This window comes from Carassius gibelio, chromosome B8 (genome assembly GCF_023724105.1).
Source record: "Carassius gibelio isolate Cgi1373 ecotype wild population from Czech Republic chromosome B8, carGib1.2-hapl.c, whole genome shotgun sequence".
Lineage (NCBI taxonomy): Eukaryota > Metazoa > Chordata > Actinopteri > Cypriniformes > Cyprinidae > Carassius > Carassius gibelio.
The window spans coordinates 6,968,198-6,989,680 of NC_068403.1; the positions used below are offsets into that span (position 1 = coordinate 6,968,198).

At 37.0% G+C, this 21,483-nt stretch overlaps 1 protein-coding gene across 2 annotated transcripts in view; it reads right to left on the bottom strand.

The window, feature by feature from the left end:
* The window catches only part of pip5k1bb (phosphatidylinositol-4-phosphate 5-kinase, type I, beta b), a 43,628-nt gene that overhangs the window by 6,539 nt on the left and 15,606 nt on the right, over nucleotides 1-21,483 (bottom strand). For both annotated transcript variants that reach the window (XM_052563742.1, XM_052563743.1), the window contains exons 6-12: nucleotides 16,975-17,127; nucleotides 10,520-10,816; nucleotides 2,580-2,773; nucleotides 1,750-1,833; nucleotides 1,599-1,647; nucleotides 1,405-1,489; nucleotides 224-379 (exon numbers count right to left, since the gene is read on the bottom strand). In XM_052563742.1, coding sequence (XP_052419702.1) covers nucleotides 224-379; nucleotides 1,405-1,489; nucleotides 1,599-1,647; nucleotides 1,750-1,833; nucleotides 2,580-2,773; nucleotides 10,520-10,816; nucleotides 16,975-17,127 — 1,018 coding nt within the window. The remainder of the gene's footprint in view (nucleotides 1-223; nucleotides 380-1,404; nucleotides 1,490-1,598; nucleotides 1,648-1,749; nucleotides 1,834-2,579; nucleotides 2,774-10,519; nucleotides 10,817-16,974; nucleotides 17,128-21,483) is intronic.

Below are 21,483 nucleotides of genomic sequence, written 5' to 3' on the forward strand. Positions count from 1 at the left end.
ATTTATGACAGAATCTTCATGTTTGTGTGAATCCCTTTAACCCTGGGTTTACAGATGTACAATGTGAAAACTTGAAACTAAAACTAATCCATGGTCAAATATGAAACATGATAACCAATGATTATGTTAATCCAAAGTTTAAAATGTCTCTCAGATAATATTTTCTCATGTGAAAAAGCCCTCTAGGCCTATGAAGAGTTTTCATATGGTCAGTGGCGCCCACCTTGTCCATCCAGACTGGCAAGACTACGGGCTCCTCCGAGTCTGTCCGTCCTCTCCTCGGCCTTCTCCTCCTTCTGTGAGGACAGCACCTCTTGAGAAGAGCACTTCAGCGCTGATATGGAGCTCCGCGCCCTCTTGCTCGGGGAGAAACGATTTGCTGGATGAGTGACAAAAAGACTAATTATGGACACTGTCCTAAATGAACTGAAAATATGATGATGTAACTCTGCTCTAACTGTTACCTGGCAGCAGACAATTAGACCGTGAAATGAAATCTTGGTCTGCTGTCTTACTTTATTAAAAAGGATAAAAATAAATCTGCATTCTGCTATTTTAATTTGGCTTGTAAAAATCTGATTACTGAGGTGAATTACAGTTCCTGACTTCTTGTTAGGTTGTAGAAAGTGCAAGGAGAAGTTCTGCTTTTGTAATGTTGTTTCACAATATTCTTAGTAATGAAATTAAAGTTGAAAAATAATGACGGTCGTGCAAGAATACTGAGGCAACTTCTGTTCTTATGTTTTTTCACTGACAGGAAGTTTTATACATACTGTATATATTATATATAAATAGATTTATTCAAATTATAATTCCACTGCTTGTAATGCACTTCTTTGAACCGGTTTTAAACTAGAGGCCAGAAAATCATAGAAAATTATGTTTTTTATTTTATTTTTTATTTAATTCATCTTTTTCATATCCACATATATATTGTTAAATGTCTAATGACTTAAACTATTTCTTAATTATTAAATAATCAGTAACATTTACCAATAAATTTTAATTTGTTAACATAAGTTAACTATATTAGTTAATAATGAACAATATTTCTACAGTATTTATTAGTCTTCATTTATACATTTACATCTACATTAAGTTAGTCAGTTAAGCATCTGTTAAAATCATTTTATGCACTATGAACATGAACAAAAAATATCAACTGTTTTGGTATTATTGTTTTTTAAAAATGTTACAACTGTTTTTCACATCAACAAACTAATATATTGCTCATAGTTTATGTTAACTAATGCATTAACAAATGAGACCTTTTTGTGCAGTGTTATCACATTTCCTAAAATATTAATTTTGCAGACCATGATAACGTTGAACATTCAAAATGTATCCCATTGTGATTATTTTATACTTGCATAATGAATGAGTTTGCTCGCATTGTTGACTTACGCTGAATCTTTCTGAATACTCTGGAGCTCATGAACTTGAGAAATCTGTTTGCATAGAAACTCGGTCTGTGCACAGACACCGTATCCTTGGAGAAAGAGAATACAAGACAATTAAACCAGGAAGCATCTTTAATTCCCCAGCGGTATGAATAGTCTATTCATAAGCGAAGAGAGCAGAGAGTCATATAGACTTACACCATCATAGACGAGTGCCTTCCAGGAGTGCTCCAGCTTCTTCATGAATCTTGGTGGGAAATAAGAGCAAGTATGAGCTAATATGCTGTAAGCTGGTGTGTAACATGACATTTGGACTCTTGGGTTTGTTGTTAACTGACACCAGGCTTACCTGTAAGACTGCAAGATGTCGATAATGCCTAGAAATATAAGTAGTTTCTCATCCCTGTGTGTTTTTGCAGGAATGCCTCCCATTCTGTATGAAAGGAAACATTGTATTTAAATTATATTATGTTACTAGTGGCTAGGAAATAAATATATCAAGGTTAAGACAAGCAATTTCACCCACAAAAAGAAAAAAAAATCATAAAGCTTTAATCTTATTTTTTGCACTGTGACAAATTGTAATTGAAGTCTAATTTGTGTTTTTATTATAATAATAAAAAAATAAACTGAACAATTATTTTTCTTTAAAGACATAACTAATCATAAATAAATAATACAGTTCAACAAATATGTGTGTGTGTGTGTGTGTGTGTGTGTGTGTATATATATATATAAATTAAGGTTTCTTTAAATAATTAATTTCTATTTAATTTATCTTGGATATAACAGTTTCTAAATTAGATCATTAAGACATCCTAACAAATCCTATAATTGTTTTATTAGAAATTTACAATTCATATTGATATATAAATAAATAATACACATATTAATTCATACAAATAAATAATATATATGAATAATAATGTATATAAATACACATGTTCTTGAATAAAGTATTTAGACTTTTTTTTTTTTTTAGATTTTGGGGTAAAATATCAGGGTTTTTTTTTTTTTGTGGTGAAAGTCACTTGCTAAATACGGAACAAAAAATATTTTACAAAAAAAAAATATATATTGTATTTGCAACCAATGTGCATTAATCTGTTTATATAACTACACACACATTTTGAATATATACGAACAGGATATACACTGGTTTTAATATCAGGGACTCACGTGTCATCGGTAGTCAAAGCCTCGGCTGCTTTGCCGTCTCCCTGAATTGACTCCATGGCGGTGGAGTAAAGAACTTTCTGTCCCACAGTCCTCTTCCCGTCCACAATGTTGACGTCTCCTTCTCTGTGACTCTGGTCCAGAACGTGCACCCCCAACAGCAGACTGTAGTCCATGATCTTAAAACTCTCCAGAACCTGTGTGACATACAACACAACATTTAACTCACTATGAATCTCACACACAATATCACAAGGACCACAGCCAAAATCCTCCTGATTAATGTACCTTGTCTTTGGCCACTGTGCTGTTGCTATTTTTTCTCTGTCAAGATGGTAACCCTCATTCTGCAAAACTCTTGTTTGCTATGTTACTTTTTAAGGGCATAGGGTTGATACAGGATACCAAACAAATATCTTTATAGTTTTTATTTCAGTTTTATGATTTTGTTTTATTTCATTGAAAAAAGTTATTTTGTTATTAACTAACTTTTTTTATGTTTTTAGTTTTAGTTAACTTTAATAAAAAGTTAACACCCACTTGCACAGCTCTAATGCTGCGTTCAGGCCATATCGTAATTACCGTAATTTAACAGAGCCTGCGATGTTCAGGTGGTTCAGCGGTCACGTGGTACAAGTCATAGCTCTCAGAAAACTCCCAGTTCACAAGTTGTGATTACAAGTTCTACGAGGATGTGAATGCTTCTTACAAGTTGGAATCTCATAATCACGGGAATTCCGATATGGTGTGAATGCACCTTAAGCTTCTGTATTTTGCAGCATTTACTTGAAAGGCAAAACTAATAATAAAAAAAAAAATTAGGGCAAAATTAACAGATTTTTTTTTTTTTTTTTTATCGAGATGAATAATCTTGTTTTCATCTGAGGTAAGTTTATTTTTCTTACCTCATTGAAATATTTTGTCGTTTTAAGCATAAGTTCACTTAGGGGCCATTTACGCGACAACGTTTTCAGCCAAAAATGGGAACTTTTTATGAGTTTTGTCTGTCCGTTTGAACAATAATGGCATTTTGGGTATTAAAAAATGCATGTTTTTATAAACGGGTTTCAAAATGTGAGTTTTCGTATACGCCACCGTTATCGTTTCCATAAATTGGTAAACACCCAATACGGGAATCTTTGAAAACGGTGACGTCATGTGCGTGCGTAGTCAATGTTAGGAATGTAGACATGCACAGTACATGTCGATTTTACAAACATACACAACAGTGTCAGGGTACATGGTACTGTTGTTGCTGCTCAAGAGTTTGCTAACACTACTTCACCAATATTACAACCAACGCATATACTCCATTATATACATAATTATCACTTCCCTTCAAGTACTGTTTACTAATAAGGTGACAGTGCCAACTACTGGCCTGGCATAAGTAATACAGCACTTTTGGCCATTTTCGTGGATATGTAAATGCAAATCATTATATGAATGTTGTTGTGTATACGTGAAACTTTTTAAAAGTGCAAAGGAAAAACTTTTCCATTTTTGACTACATCGTTGTCATGTAAACATAGCCTTAATTTGTATGATTTTTTCAGAAAACAAGACTTAATATCTTGAGTCATTTTGCTTCTTGATATAAGAACTTTTAGACATTAGTCATAGAAAACAAGACAAAATAAGTAAAAAAAAAAAAGAAAAGAAAAGAAAAGAAAAGGCAGAAGACTGGGGAAAGTCTGCATAGCATCTTCATAAATGTGTCAAAAGAAAAAGTGATTTGTTTATCAGTGTTAAGAAACTATAAACATGCTTTAAACAAACATTAGTCATAGCTCACTAGATAAAAGACCTCAGCAATGATTACTTGTTAAAAATACACAAGAAACCAACCATAGAGCACATAGATGTGCGCTTCTAGCTCTTAGTGTTATAGGAATACTATATATCTACACTAAATACTTTCCAGGCCTGCACATCACTAACGTTTGGCTTTAAATGAAACATACTAAAACAATCAGGTAAAAGCTGTAGCCGCGAGCCAGTGAATTTCACTTTTGCATGACGCTCTTGTTCCCCTCATACCCTCCATATTCAAATGCATAATATTTGAATAGAGACACACAACATCCTTGTTTTGCATCCCATCAGGACCATCTAAAAGCCTACAAATGGGCCCTCAACTAGGTCACAGTAATACCCAACAATGGCAGCAGTGGAAGACAACACCACTTGTTTGGCAATGAAGTCATTGGGTCAAAGGTTGACCTGTTTTTGAAAGGCATATACACATTTCTTTTGGGGTGGAGTAACAGATTAACATTTTGCTCCGGGAAGGAGTGTATTTGAATATATGCCCCTTTTTTACGTAAGCCTAAATATGCCTGAGCACTAAACATTTTTTTACAAACTAGTTTTACAACATATTTCCATTGTTAAAAACACTTTTTTTTGTTCAAAAAGTCTTCTACTTCAAAATTGCATGTTTAATTCAACACGTTATAATTCTTTGTGAAATTTACTAGCGATTTCAAAGTGAAGAGTGTTTGTACATGGATTGTTTTTCAGTGTAGTTTACATTTGGTTTTAGACTGAATACCTGTTGTTGACGTGTAACTGCGAATGATCGTGTTCTCAAATATTTTAAGTAGTCTAAAATCAGAAAGTTAAAAACAAGCCGTTTGGTCTTTTTGAACTGGAGAGGAAGTTTTGAGCTCTGAGAGTTGCTGTATGTTTTCATAGCACATCAAGATTTCGTTTGATTCATTATGAGCCCTTAACAAAATATAACAAGTACAAATATGGGCTAAATATGACAAGTGGTTCAGTGCGTTAAACCAAAAGGAAACAAATGTTTTGAGATACTCATGTAAAGTATTTTCCATTTTCCACAGTAAACATCCTGGGCTTCAGGGCAGCAGTCCACAATGGCTCGCTGCTATACCACTATTAAAACCACATGTTTTGCAGCTTGGTTTGTAGCCATCAGTCGAGTCAGCTCAAAGGAGAATGTCGTTTCTCTTCACAGTCACTGGTCATTAATTAACATAAGGTGAAGAGTTTAGTTAAAAAATGTGTCACTTGTATTCATATTGTATGTAAACATGAGCTACGTGACCTCCCCTGACCCGATAAAAAGATTTCATTAGGGTTTATTAGGTTTTATTTTCTCATTAGGTTTTAGTATTTTTTGTGCACTTGACATATTTAAAAAATAAAATGTATTTTTAATGCACATAGAAAATACATTAGCAGTGCCTGTATTTAATAGGAGTTTAAGCTAAACATTTTTTAAAGAATGTTTTTCTTTTAAGACAGAAATCTTCCTATAAACTTACAAGAACCAACTTTACACGAAGTTTCTATGTAATACATATATTAAACAATGATTATTTGCATTCACTTCCTGGTAAGTTGTGAATACATAGGCATATCAATCTTCATTGTGTTTACTCTTTATGGGCAGCTTGTTAGGGAAAAAGTTCAATAAAAAATAGTAATAATTATTATTATTATTGTTACTATTATTATTATTTATAATAATAATAATGATGATGGCATTTTAATAATAAGTTTCATTGTATATAATTTTTATTATAATATATTATATATAATTTTATGTGTGTGTACGTGTGTGTATGTATGTATATAACTATAACTATACATACATATACGTATATATATATATATACGTATATATATATATATATATATATATATATATTACTGCTGTCTAATGATTAAATGTGATTAATCGCATGGGCAAGATAAATGATAATGGCAAAATAAATGGGTATTTTTTTGTTTGCACAATATATATGTGTGTTATGTGTATATTTATTATGTATATATATATATATAAATACACACATACAGTATATATGTTTGATTTTTTTATTTTAATAATTTACATGTCTATATTTACTTTCATATAATTTATATTATATGTAATTATATTTAATATGTAAACACAATATTTTAACAGCACTAATATATATACATGTGTCAGATACGGTGTAATGAAAGCGTTCTTTATTGTCAAAATCAGGTATTAAAATGAATGCTTACTCATTTCCATTCAGCTCAGAGAAGACATTTACATCAAGAGTGAAGATAAATGCTGGCGACATGCTCTATGCATTATCGAAATCCTATAAGTGTTTGGAGACGAGTCGCATAGAAACCGTTTAAACACTTGTTCTTGATTCTTATAGATTTGCTTCTATTGTGCTTTGCAGTTGAAGCCCAGGGTGTGTTGCTTACTCAGGAGAAACTTTCTGCTTAGTGTTCATTTCATTTTCTGCACAGGACGTAGCCAGAAGGAAAAGCTAACAATAAAATCTTACAGCACTCATGGGAATGTGTTTGGACTGCAGTTTGTGTTTCCTTGCATCAAGAACATAGTACGATGTAAGATGACAGAAAATAACTTCTTTTCAACTATTTCAATCCATAAAAGACTATGTTCTTCCCAAATGCTGGAGCTGGATGGCAGGGTGGGCTACAGCGGGCTGAATGTCCCCAAGTATGGTCATTATTGTGTGAAACTCGAGTTCTCATTTTTCCCTCGGCCCTCTTGTGACTCGCATTACGGGTGATCCTTTTAGTTCAGTGCTCACAGGGGCCGGCCGGTCAGCACATACCTCAGGTGCCAAAAAAGACAATCTCTCAGACTGTTACATATAGGGAACATTCTGTCTCGAATCACTTTTAATAACAGGTCATGTCTGGAATGCCATCGCAATGGCACCGTTGTGAGCTTGTTTGCTGGTAAACAATTGAACAGTAAGAAAGTCGAGTGCCAAGTCTGCTGAAGAATTCGAGAAGCACAAGGCGACCACAGAGGGCTGGTTACCTAATGCAGCATTGGGACACTTTAACATCACACCACAATCATTTGGGTAATTCAGTTACTGGGCTGTTTACTTGCAGCTTGATTTTGGAGGAACTTACAAAGTAAAAGAAAACATGTCATTGAAAAACACTGCAGTGGGCAAATAGGAAACAAAAATGAAAAATGAGATCATTTTAATAGAAATAGTTTTTCCTGGACAGCAAGGTGAGGGGCGAATACAGAAAAATAAAAATAAACTTCTGTCGTAATTTTCTCACGCTTGCATTGTTTCTTACCTGTATAACATTCTTTATCTGTTTTGAAAAAATTTATTACTGTTTGTGTCCATGCAATGAAAGTCAACATGGTCCAAAACAAACCACATTTCTCCACAAAAGTAAAATGAGAACAAAACTTACATTTTGGGGTGAATTGTTCCTTTAAGTATACCGTTTTTTTGTTGTTGTTTGTTTACAAAATTGTACTTTGATTTGAAAGTCAAATATCAAGGATTTCAGTATGAACTCAAACAAAAGACCAAATTAGGCTCAAAGTCTCTTATGCACACCAAGGTGGCATATATTTGTTCAGAAATACATTAGTAAATAGTAATCTTGTCAACTAATATTACAACGAAAAATATAACTTATATAACTTATATAAAATGTAAATTATTTATCTGATGATTTATCTGAATTTTCAGCATCATTACTCCAGTCTTCAGTGTCACATCATCCTTCAGAAATCATTCTAATATAATGGTAAATGGACTGCATTTATATAGCGCTTTCAACAGACCACATGGCCATCCAAAGCGCTTTACAATATGCCTCACATTCACCCATCCACTCACTCATTCACACACCGACTGCAGTGTCTGCCATTCAAGGCGCCATCCAGCTCGTCGGGAGCAGCTGGGGTTAGGTGTCTTGCTCAAGGACACCTCGACACTTGGTCAGGTGGAGCCGGGGATCGAACCACCAACCTTCCATGAACCACTGAGCCACTGCCGAATGAATTGCTGCTCAAGAGACATTTCTTATTATCATCAATGTTGAAAACAGTTGTGCTGCTTAATATTTTTGTGGAAACCATGACGCAGTTGATCCAAGATTCTGAAAGAACTGCATTAATTTGATATATAAATATTTTGTTACATTACATAACAAAAAAAATAAATTCTTACTGACACATTTAATCAATTTATGCACCTTTTCTGAATAAATGTATCAATTAATTAAAAACAAATATTTTTTACAGACCCCAAATTTTAAATGGTACTGTATTTAAGTTATTCTAATTACATTAATTTTAGAGGTGTTGGTTATTCAACCACCCAACAATGCCCTAAAACCACCCAGAACAGCTTAACAACCACACAGCAAAGCCATTACAATCACCTACAACTAATGTTTTTTTTAGAGAACATAGGAATGCTGCTAAGCGGTGGTTTCACTGTCGTACTGTCAGTTCACGTCAGGCAGACATTATCAACCAAGTGCCAATATTTAAGCAGTAATGGAAACTGTCTAGGAGGGAAAATACCATCTGGTTGTTTACAAATCATTTCCTGAAAAAAAAGACCCTAAATAATGTGAAACACAACAATATTTACCAGACCACGTCGACAGCCTGAGCTGCTGAAATAGAAAGGAATGCCAGACTGGATTTATGCGGTTTGTTTCCCAGCTGAACGGAGATGTCTGCCACGCAGCACATTTTGAAACTGTTAATAAGCTACTGTGGAGCTGAAGACTATCATGAACTTGTTTTCCGTGGAACTGCGGCATCTTCCCCGGTGCTTGTGCATAAAGATGAGACTAAAACATCTTTACTGTTGATTACAGTAAAGGAACAATTGTTCCAAAACTTTATATTGAATCTTGGGAGATCTATGCGCCATGTTAGAAAGACACTTGTACTTTTTAAAACACAAAACATGATGCATATCAAATGCAGCCTTTCTATTATGTTGCACTCAAAATAACAAGCATAGCTGGCAGTTTTGTGGTTCTGTTCCATTCTACCTCATACTTAATGTAATTGTATCACTTGACCTTCTCCAATTCTATTTACACTGATGCTGTTGATTTTCTTGTCATGCTTAGAAACGTACTTGTAGTCTTGAGGTCTATCTGTGGTGTTTTAAGGTCTTGAATACATGTTTTTATTTCATGAGGTTTCATGTAATGAGTGTTTTTGTGATGTTGTCAACAGTTTAAGACAACAGGCAATTAGTTCCCCATTTAAACTTCTGTTCAAAAGTATGGAGTTGGGAAGATTTTTTAATGTTTTAGACACCAAATCTGCATTTTTTTAAAATCAAAAATACAGTAAAAACAATGATATTGTGGAAAATTAATTTGAATATATTTTAAAATATAATTTAATGTAAATTTTCAGCATCGTTACTCCAGTCTTCAGTGTCACATGCTCCTTTAGAAATAATTCATAAATATGCTGCGATACATTTTAAATTGAAAGTTCAAAAGAAATTATATATATCATATTTATTTGTAATATAACACATATCTTTACTGTTACTTTTGACTAATTTAATGTGCCTATGCTGCAAAGTGCTAATTTCTTTAAAAATAAATACATGAAACTTTTGAACAGTAGTTTGCATTGATTATTGAAATGTCAAGGAGACAGATCTCACAATATTAAAAATAATTGTGAAAAAAGGGAAAATTTGCATGTAAATCTTTTTAGAACAAAAACAGAAAAATGTTAGAGAATTGTTTAAATGATTGCAAATTGTAAGAATTGTAAGAAATTTTCATTGTTTGTTCTGCAAACATCTCATTTTTAGCAATGCAAATTACAAAATAGAAGGATTTTTTGATAGCCCTGTTTTTGAACTTCATTTATTCTAGTAAACCATGAGCCACATGATACACTTTAGTGCATGATTTGTCACAAGATATCTTTTAAGCCAACACTGTGATGATCCTCAGACCAGATTATCAGGTTTGATCAAATCAAAGGTGGTCACCACAGAAACTGTTTTAGTTTTACTTTCTAACTTGTTTTCTATTCTATTGGACTCACGCTACACAAAACTCCAAACTTGTTAACAACCACAACACTGCTTTGGAAACCACCCACAACTTTTGCACAAGAAAAATGCCAAACTAAGAGTAGCACTCACCCGGCAGTCTCGCTGTAGCGTCTTCATCAGGGCGTTATATGTCTCTGTGTCAAAGTACAAGCCATCATGCATGTCCACAAAGTCTAGGTCTTTATATGTGGGGCAGGCCTTTTCCCGCTCTTTTCGTGACGCCTGTCTCTTGTACGTGGAGCCTTTCAGGTCATATTTGTAGTGCATCTTTAAAGACCGAGGCAGAACATTGTTCATAACCACAAGACGAATGTTGATTCCTCCAGATTGAATACAGTACAGGCCGTAGAACTTGGGGAGGAGAGTCCTTGGGTTCTGGTTGAGGTTCTGAGAAAGAAAAAAAAATAGCTTTATTAAAGGAAAATGCCACTTTTGATCTTGAAATACTTTCTTCCATGTTAATGTTTATAGTCAACTGTAAGTCATACTGCCGCCCTTTGACGCAGTTGTTCATGTGAACATCCTGACCAGCCTAATGCAACAAAATATTCAACCAATGACAGAGAGTTCTGGAAGCCTTTTTTGGTTTTATACTTCACCTTTAATTTTGATCTATAACAGCAAGTCAATTTGTACATAAACAATTTTTTCAAGTTATGCAACAGGGACAATAAGGTCAGTTATTCATGACTATTAGCAATCATGTTTACATATCAAGATGGCGGCGCGACCACATCGCGAGGCTCAGCGTCTTACCAGATTTCGGAAATTAGTGTTAATCTACCTGGTTATTTCATTCGTGTTGGCGCGATTCAGTTATGCGAACTACATCTATACTAAACAGTCACTTTTGGACATCAACAAACAGTGTTCCAACATAGTTTTAGATCAGGCACGTGCACAGGTAGGGCTCAACCTGTGCAGAGCACATGCCCTTTTTGCCCTTACACTCCGAAGTGCCCTTTTTTTGGTGGTGTTTTTTAAAATTTTTTTATCAATGCTATTGGTCACCCTTTACATCTGTTTGTCTGTTTTACAAATATTTAGCAAATGAAAGTTCTTAAAACGAGCTTGTGTAAATCTTATTCGATCCTCAAGCTGTCAGTAAGCTGATAACTCCGCCCCCTCTATATTCATTGAATCAACTGAAGTTCCACATCAGCCACACTGTAGACAACAGCTGAGCTGAAAAAAGTTTTGCGAAGGGTAAATAAATATCTTGTTGTTTGAATAAGTACTACTAAACACTATGTCTATAAAGGCTCATATTTTATTTATTTGATGTCTGACTGACTGACTGACTGAGACATGTGGGGTGTCGCCTGAGAGAGGGGGCTAGCATTTGCCATCTAGTCATAGCCAATACATAGCCAACACTTAAATGGCCTGTGCATACAGTAGCATTTAATCTTTTATAAAATGCGATTTTGGCCAAATGCATTTTACCACAGGAAAAACCGAGCGCTCCGTCTATATAGCTACAAAAACTAGTTTGTAACCTGTAGATTAAAGTGTAATGTGATGCCGGCAGGCAGGCACCGTCGCCGTTTTAATGACGGACAAAAAAAAATTCACATTTGCACACTTTCGCTGGTCAAAAACTATATATTGATAAGTAATACAACAACATATAATTTGTTTTTACCATCGGAAAATCATAACAGGTGCGCCCCCGCGCTGTTTCGTACTGGAACTTACACAAAGCGACGAGTGATCCTCGTCACCTAGATAACATTTATAAAATATATTTCTAAGAAATTTCTTCTTTGATTTATGATTGCTGATACACTTAATTTATTAACATTTAGGCTAATCATGTTTTGGTATACTCTCCGTTTGTCCTCACATGTATAAAATGTAGTAAAACATGGTAGGCGGATACATGTTGGATATGTTATAGTTACGGTATGGCTATAGTTTCTTATAATCTGGAATTGAGTTGAACATAATTAAATTATATTTCAAAAAAGTTTGTCAAAAATACTTGACTCATTGCTCACCTTCCCCTCTTCTCAAAGTCATTCATAATCATGTAAACCAAATAATACAAATTAGCTTATAAAACCAAACAGAATAGCTAAAAAAGAGAATATATATATATATATTTTTTTTTCTTTGCAAAGTTCATAAAAAAAGTGCATAAAGTTCAATAAAAAAAGATTTTGGTTTCTGTTTGGTGTTATAAGCTAATTTGTATTATTTCTTTAACATGTTTATGTATGAGTCAAGTATTTTTTTTCGCTATAAATGCAATTTAAAAAAAGAGGGAGTACACAAGAGCTGTTGTAATTAGGTTTAGATAAGCCCTTAAAACCCTGTTTATCTATATTATCTAATTATCTAATATTATTATTATGGTTGTTATTAATCGTGAATAAATCTAAAGCTTTTGAGACTATTATTTTGTGTTAATGAATTTGTCATGAAGATGTGACCATTTCTTCCTGTTATGCAGGCTTACTAAATAATCTTGATATAAAAAAAGGGAGGGGGGTGCCCTTTTTCAGTTTCAGCACATGCCCCTCAAAAGGTCTGTGCACGGCCCTGTTTTAGATCATCCTTTTGACTTCAGCGAACTCCCGCCGGAGCTACTGAGATCACCGCGGACAAGCGGATCACTCGTACCGACCGGAAGTTCTCGGCGTCGGCGTCGAGACCGTAAACAAAGACGGGGAAAGCGTGGTGGGCTGCGTGCTAAGCTAAGGCTAAACCCACATCGACCAGCTCTGCCCAGCATCTTCCTTGCCAATGTACGGTCTCTGATGAACAAGATGGACGAACTAAAGATCTGGACCCTCACACAAAAATGGCTTATGGACTGTAATGTTATGTTTTTCACTGAAACATGGCTCTGCAACAATGTCCCAAGCAGCGTGGTGCATTTGGATGGACGCTCTTTCTTCAGGGCTGACAGAGTAGCAGCAACCTCTGGTAAAAACAAAGGTGGTGGAGTTTGCATTTATGTTAACAAATCATGGTGTAAAGACTCTGTCATTGTTGATACCCACTGCTCTGCTGATCTGGAGTTCCTGATTATCAAGTGCAGGCCATTCTATCTACCACGTGAGTTTACTTGCATTGTTGCAGCTGCAGTTTATGTACCTCCGGACGCTAATGCTAACGTGGCTATGAAAGAACTCTGTGCTGCTATTAGCAAACTACAAACCCTGCACCCGGATGGTGCCTTTATTGTTGCTGGGGACTTCAATCACTGCACTTTAAGATCTGTTCTCCCCAAATTTCACCAAAATGTCTCCTGCACTACAAGGGGACATAAAACACTGGACCATGTTTATACTAATGTGACTGATGCCTACAAAGTCACACCCCTCCCCCATCTGGGTCAGTCTGACCACCTCTCTTTGTTCCTGCTCCCCAAGTATACCCCGGTTATCAAAAGTGTGAAACCTACAATAAGGACTGTTAAAATCTGGCTGGAAGGTGCAGACTCCACTCTTCAACATCAGTTCCAGCACACAGACTGGAGTGAGTTTGCTGCCCAGGCCACCACAAACTCCCGGATCAACATTGACAATTACACCAACTCTGTCCTGGAGCACATCAACACATGTGTGAGTAGAGTGACCACACACAAAAAAATAAAAATTTTCCCTAATCAGAAGCCCTGGATGAACAGAGAGGTTCGCCTTCTGCTCAGAGCAAGAGATGCAGCCTTCAAGTCTGGTGACCAGGAGGCTTACAGCTCAGCCAGAGCCAACCTGAGGAAGGGTATCTGCCAGGCCAAACTCAAACATAAACAGAGGATTGAAGAACACTTCAATTCTTCAGACCCCCGGCGTATGTGGCAAGGCATACAATCTATCACAGATTACAAACTACCTAACTCTGTGCCCCCCTCCAGCTCTGCCTCCCTCCCAGACGAGCTCAATCACTTTTATGCTCGTTTTGATAAAAATGATAAGGAGATCTCACTCAAAACTGAGCATCAACCCAGTGAACTGCCTCTCACACTCTCCACATCAGATGTTTACTCCACTTTGCGTAAAGTGAATGGACGGAAAGCAGCTGGCCCTGACGGAATACCTGGTCGTGTGCTTAAAGCCTGTGCAGAGCAGCTGGCTGAGGTCTTCACGGACATTTTCAATCTGTCCCTGGCCCAAGCAACTGTCCCCACTTGCTTCAAAACCTCCACCATCGTGCCGGTACCGAAGCACTCCACTGCATCGGTCCCTAACGACTTCCGTCCTGTTGCACTCACCCCCATCATTGCCAAGTGCTTTGAGAAACTGGTCGCATCCCACTTAAAAGCCTGTCTCCCTGCTACATTAGACCCATTCCAATTTGCCTATCGCAACAATAGGTCAACTGAGGATGCCATCTCAACGGCACTTCACTCTGCCCTCACCCACCTGGACAGTCAGAACACACATGTGAGAATGCTGTTCATAGACTTCAGTTCTGCATTTAATACGGTAATCCCCTCCAAGCTGATCTCCAAGCTCAGCCATCTTGGAATCAGCACACCCATCTGCAACTGGATTCTAGATTTTCTGACTAACAGACCTCAGTCTGTTAAGTTAGATAACCTCTCCTCCTCCATCATCACCCTGAACACCGGTGTGCCACAAGGCTGCGTACTGAGCCCTCTCCTGTACTCCCTATTCACCCATGACTGCGTTCCTGTTTATGGCTCCAACACCATAGTCAAATTTGCAGATGACACCACGGTGGTAGGTCTGATCAAGGATGACGACGAGTCAGCCTACAGGGATGAGGTGCAGCACCTGGCTGTGTGGTGTGCCACCAACAACCTGGAACTAAACACCCAGAAGACAAAGGAGATCATTGTGGACTTCAGGCGGACTAGGAATCATGCACACACACCCATCTACATCAACGGAGCTGTAGTGGAGCGTTTGTCAAGTTTCAAGTTCCTTGGCATCAACATCTCAGATGACCTCACCTGGTCCCTAAACACCTCCACCCTGGTCAAAAAGGCTCAGCAGCGCCTTTATTTCTTACGGAGCCTTAAAAAAGTTCACCTCAGTCCCAGGATCCTTGCTGAATTCTACCGCTATACCATTGAGAGCATACTTACAAACTGCATCTCAGTGTGGTACAGCAATTGCTCCGCATCTGACCGCAAAGCACTCCAGCGGGTGGTGAAAACTGCTCAACGGATCACCGGCACCCAGTTAACATCCATCGAGAACATTTATCACAGGCGCTGTCTGAGCAGGGCAAGAAACATCATCAAGGATGCCTCTCACCCTAACCATGGACTTTTCACCCTCCTTCCATCCGGCAGGCGTTACAGAAGCCTACGCTCTCGAACTAGTAGGCTCAGGAAGAGCTTCTTTCCTGAGGCTGTGACACTTCTGAATGCCGCACCACCTATCTAACCTGCACCTGCTCTTTTACTGCACTGGTCACGGTACTTTACATACATGTATTGCACTACTCATATTTTGCACAGACTGCACATGGTTAAATCCATTACACTATAAACTGTCTAAGTGGTTACTGTACAAGCACAGTAGACTATTTCTACAAAAAATCATTGCACTACTGTTATTTTGCATATAATAGATTGTTCAACAATACTTTGCACACTCATTCAACTGTATTTATTACCACTGTTCTCACGTTCCTGCTATTCATAATGTATATATAATCCTTCATTGCTCTGTTCATAATGTACATACAATATCTACATTGCATTCATATTTATAATCTGTATATACTCTGCTCAATACTGTATATAGCAACTCCACTGTACATTCTGTATATCATAGCTTTACTTACTCTGCACTTTTATGTATATAAAACACTATATTCTTGCACTTCTGGTTAGATGCTAACTGCATTTCATTAGCTCTGTACTTGTACTCTGCATAATGACAATAAAGTTGAATCTAATCTAATCTAATCTAATATAATAATGAACTAGAATGGTTGGAAAAAGAGACACAAAGGACATGCATATGCCCTCACGATAAAGAATAGTCCTCTATGTCAGTAAGATAACTTAAAATGTATATAACACTTACACTAAGCAATGAGCTTTAAAGCTTTACATTAAAGCTATCTCACATTTCACTGTTGGTTATATATGCTCTATATAATCGTGTATGTGACAAATAAAAAAAAATATTGAAAATAAGTGCATAAATAAGAGAAGCATTTAAAATTGATATTAATATATAATGCACTGTGACAGTGACACAATGGCCTACCCTGGTTACTACAAATATACATGTAAAAACTTTTAAATATATGAAAAAAAAAGAAAATAGATAATAATAATTACATTTATATATGTAATTATTGTATTTTTTAAATAAAAATTATATAAAATACACTTTTGGCTGGTTTGAAATAATTGTGGCTCATTTGATCCACAAAAAGTAGCTTCACAATAGTGAAGCTGATGAGAAAGGGTAACTTCAAAATAAAATAAATTTGAAAACCCCAGTAGTAACCCTCTAAAATAGAACAGAACAATCTATACTACTGAGTCACAGTGTTTTACTCAGCTTTCTTCACAGAGGAGACCAATGAGTCTGTATTCTACTGAGACCTACCATGTAGTATCCTGGAAGCAGTTTTTGCAGGAACTCTGCCTCCTTGTGCTGGACGGTTTTGATGATGAATTCATCATCGCTGGTCAGGTAGAAGAGCGAGCCGCTGGCGCCCGGATTAGACAGCTCAATCAGGGGCTCTTTACAAATGGAATACTGCAGGATTACAACAAAAACAATCCATTAAAAGAGTCTTTAAATAGAGCACAACAGCATGGGCCCAGAAGTACAATTAAATTACAATCAGATTGAAAACATTTAAAAAGGAGTTAATTAAATATTTGATTTAATTGTGACAGTTCATATAAAGAAAATGAATAGAAACCAAGGTCGCTGAAACAGTGGGCGTCTGAAATGCTTTAGACCACAGATAAACAGTGTGTGCAATTTATAATGAGGTACTCTGGGACCTTTACAAAAGGGCATCTATTTTTACCTGTGTTTTAAATATATGCTTTAAAACACCTAATCACCCATTCATATTTATTAAACTGGCAACAAAGAGTTAACTCAAAAGAAAGGAGTTACTCATAACACATGATTTATAAAACATCACCAAACTGACTGGCTGCATAATACTGAATGGGTTTCCTAAAAACACTGTAAAATCTGATTATTACTGCCTGGAAGTCCCGTGGTTTAATTGGGGTTGCATAAAAACACCTAAAGTTATGAGGTCTTAAAGCAAACATTTCTACTGAGTTTTCTGGCGGGGTTCCCTGAGGAGGTTGGGACACAGCAGCAGCAGCATGAGGACAGTGTTGAACCGAAGCCAGACTCACATTCAAGGCCTGCCTAATGAAAGTCAACAGTCACGTTGTACTTCCAACCCAAACACATGGACATTTGCATTTGGACTGCGTGTCATCCTGTGTGCATGGGGCTTGTTAATTAGCTTGCGCTTCCTCTGCCCCATCTACATAATTATAAAAATGTACACAACAAAATCAGAAGAGCATGAAACATCACTTTCTTTCATCTTAGCCTGCCCGTTTTCTACTGCATGTTAGACCTCGCTTCTACTTTATACAGACATTTGAATGTTTAGTGCCCAGATACAGTACAAAACATCCTTCATTGTACTAAGCAACTTAAATGAATAGTTCACCAAAAAATACAAATTTGCTCACCCTCAGGCCACTCAGAAAAGTCCATGCCCTGTAGCCCTATCACACCAAAATCCAATTGATGTGCTGCTAAATTTCTCCAAATCTGCTCTGATGAAGAAACCATCTTGGAAGGCAAATTTTCATTTTCGAGTGAATTATTCCTTTAATATGTACGAATAAATGATGAACGAATATCATGTTGACCGTTTAATCAGATTGCCTTAATGTAAGATACTTTTTAATCAGTCAAAAAATGCATAAATAACTGTATTTGGGAAATATTGGAACACCACCCATTGAAATCAACATTAAATGTAGCAAGACTGCTGACAAAGTTGAACAATTACTGTATTTACGTTATTCTATCAAATAAATGCGGCCGCAGTGAGCACAAGAGACTTTTGCTCAAAACATTAACAACCTCAGTCTTTTGAATGGTAGCATATGTTCCCTGAAAATAGAAAACGTTTACCATGTTTTACCCCTTGAGCTAAAAGAACTCAGATCTTAAATAGATATACTGTGTGCTTGAGTCACTTCATGCTGATTTTTCTAGAAGTGTGTCCATAGTAAATGCAAATTAAAGGAACTCCCATTATTGTGTGTGGAAATTACCAGAACCAAGTTACACAGAACAGTGAATTTCCAGAAATATCCATGTACTCCGGTGTTCTCAGAAATATTCAGGAATCGTGAAGTTTCATGGACATATGCAGCTGAAACACTGCTGGTTGTGAGGACTGGTGGCTGTCAGACCTTTCAGCCTCCAAATATAGCTGGCCGTATTATTTTTGACAGAGACATTAGAAAACATATCTATAGCCCCTTTCACACTGCACGTCGGACCCGTCATATTGCCGGGTCGCCTTCTGTATGAAAGCAACCACGTCCCAGGATTGATTCCGGCATTGAACCCAGGTCAGGGAACCTAGTAACATTGCTAGATTCAACCCGGGACGAGCGCTGTGTGAACAAAAGCCAGATCTAATTTCAACGCACGTTATCGGGCGACTCTTTTACCGGCTGTTTTGAAGGAAGATCAATGTTCGCGACAAAAAAATATGTGCAAACTGTAGTGAAGCAGAGATCTGTTAGTTCCTCACTTTCCGCGCTGACGCCGAGATCGTTTGCTTGCTTCAGTGAAAGTATAACGTGCCTAGCGTTTTCGACTCGTACATTACACGTCACGCCCTGATGTCACGTGTTGTTACGGGATCTTCAAGGGTTGTGTGTGAAAGCATGCACATATACCAGGTCATCACTCTGGCAGTGTGAAAGTTCAAAATCTAGCGACACGGGAACAATTGCCGGAACACTTTACCCATGTATTTGCCGGAATAGCAGTGTGAAAGGGGCTAATGTATGTTTTATCATTTGGAGGCATTCTCTCTCCCCAGTTTTATTCTTTCCAAATTCCCGACAAAGAATTTTGTGTTTGACCTGATCTCAAGTCACACTTCTTGAAGACACCAACAGCTAAAGGCTGAAACATTTGTAAGCTTGCACAGTTCTTGGAAGAATCCACTTCAACAACATGCACAAACCAGGTAAAATGTATTCTTTATATTGTGTAAAACTAATATATTTAATGTCAAAATAATATTTATACTGTCATTTTTCTCAGATAATGTTACATTATTCACCTGTAAGGTTTTTGGGAGGGATGTATTGTAAATGTAACCAATGAAGTCATTTTACTGTAAGGGGTTTGGGTTTACCAATGAAATTAATTTTGAGGAAAGTGTGTTTGCTCAGTGGCCCAATGGCTATCTGGTTTAGGGGTGGGTTTAGTTTCAAACCAACCAATCCAGTTTAACATGACTGACCAAAAGGGCAGGGAACAGTGCCACGAAGGTTAGGCCCTCTTCATTTGTCTGAAAATCTGCGGTGTGTACCAGAGTTTACTGGTCCATATGCAGCTCTTTTCAAAGTGTCATGACCCATACTCAGAATTTGTGCTCTGCATTTAACCCATCCAAAGTGCACACACACACAGCAGTGAACACACACACACCCTGCACACACACCCGTGGGCAGCCATTTATGCTGCGGCGCCCGGGGAGCAGTTGGGGGTTCAGTGCCTTGCTCAAGGGCAGCTCAGTATTGGTATTGCTGGCCGGAGACTTGAACCCACAACCCTAGGGTTAGGAGTCAAACTCTCTAACCACTAGGCCACGACTTCCTCTTATTTTCATGCAGTGCTATGCAAAATGTAGAATGCAAAAAAGATCTGAAGGGTATTATGTAAACAGGTATTCCCTTGTCATTAGGGTCATCATAAACCCAAGCATCTGCATTACATTGCATATACTATAATTAACATTTTTATTTAAAGGCGGTGCACAATAGATTCATAACAGGGGATGATATACTGCAGGTTCATAAATTACACAGGAAGACCAGACTATCAGGCACCTGAGAGCGATACCGCTCTGCTGGGCTAATTACAAGGCCATCAGATGTCAAAGAGCATAGGAGGTAATTAACAGCTCGACAACGATCATACGCCTAATCAGCATCATCCACCCTGACTCACACACATGCAAACATGCGGTTCAAACTGTACGAGAGCTGCAGAGATGCTGCAGAGGCACTGCAGTGACTGCGAGTAAGAGTGAGGCGGTGTTGCAGTGCAGGGAAACTGTGCCACGACACTTTTTACACAGTGAGAACACATCAGACAAATTTGGGTATTTACAAATGAGGACGGAGATTCAGAGTTCCTGCCAATCACAGTTGGCACGGTGCAGCGGTGAAGTTCGTCAGGGGTCAGTAGTACTCTTGGTCAGTCTTACTGGCACCTGATGTAAGCAGCCGCTGAACTTTAATTTACACAAAGATGCTTTGTTAGGGCTCAGGTGGAGGGAGATTTTAGGGAACTAAGCACATAATAGTCTTGGGATTAATAGGAACATAAAAACTGTGCTTAATCAGAGCCATTGCATTTCATTAATGCGTCTGGTTTGTATTTCCCAGTCGCCACATCATTACTTTTCATAATATGATGATATTTCCAAGATAAACATTATTTTCTATTTTAAAAAATGTAAAATAGTACTAAATTTAAACTATTAACAATTTTTGTATTGCGAAAAGTTGGCGTTACACTCTAAAATAATACAGATGGTTGGGCAGGAGGCGTTTAAAGGCTAAAAGGATTTGTGATGTCATAAAAATAAAAGTTGTTCAGAGGGCAAAATAAGTTATTATATTTTAATGAAAAAACACAAAGAAAAATGTTCTTTCCCCTTTCCATTTTTTTCTTTGCAATTATATATCATACAAAATAAGAAACAAGTTTTTTTTAAGAAGTCTCATGCTCAACGAGGCTGCATTCAATTGATCAAAAACACAGTAAAAACAGTAATATTGTGAAATATTATTACAATTTGAAATAACCTTT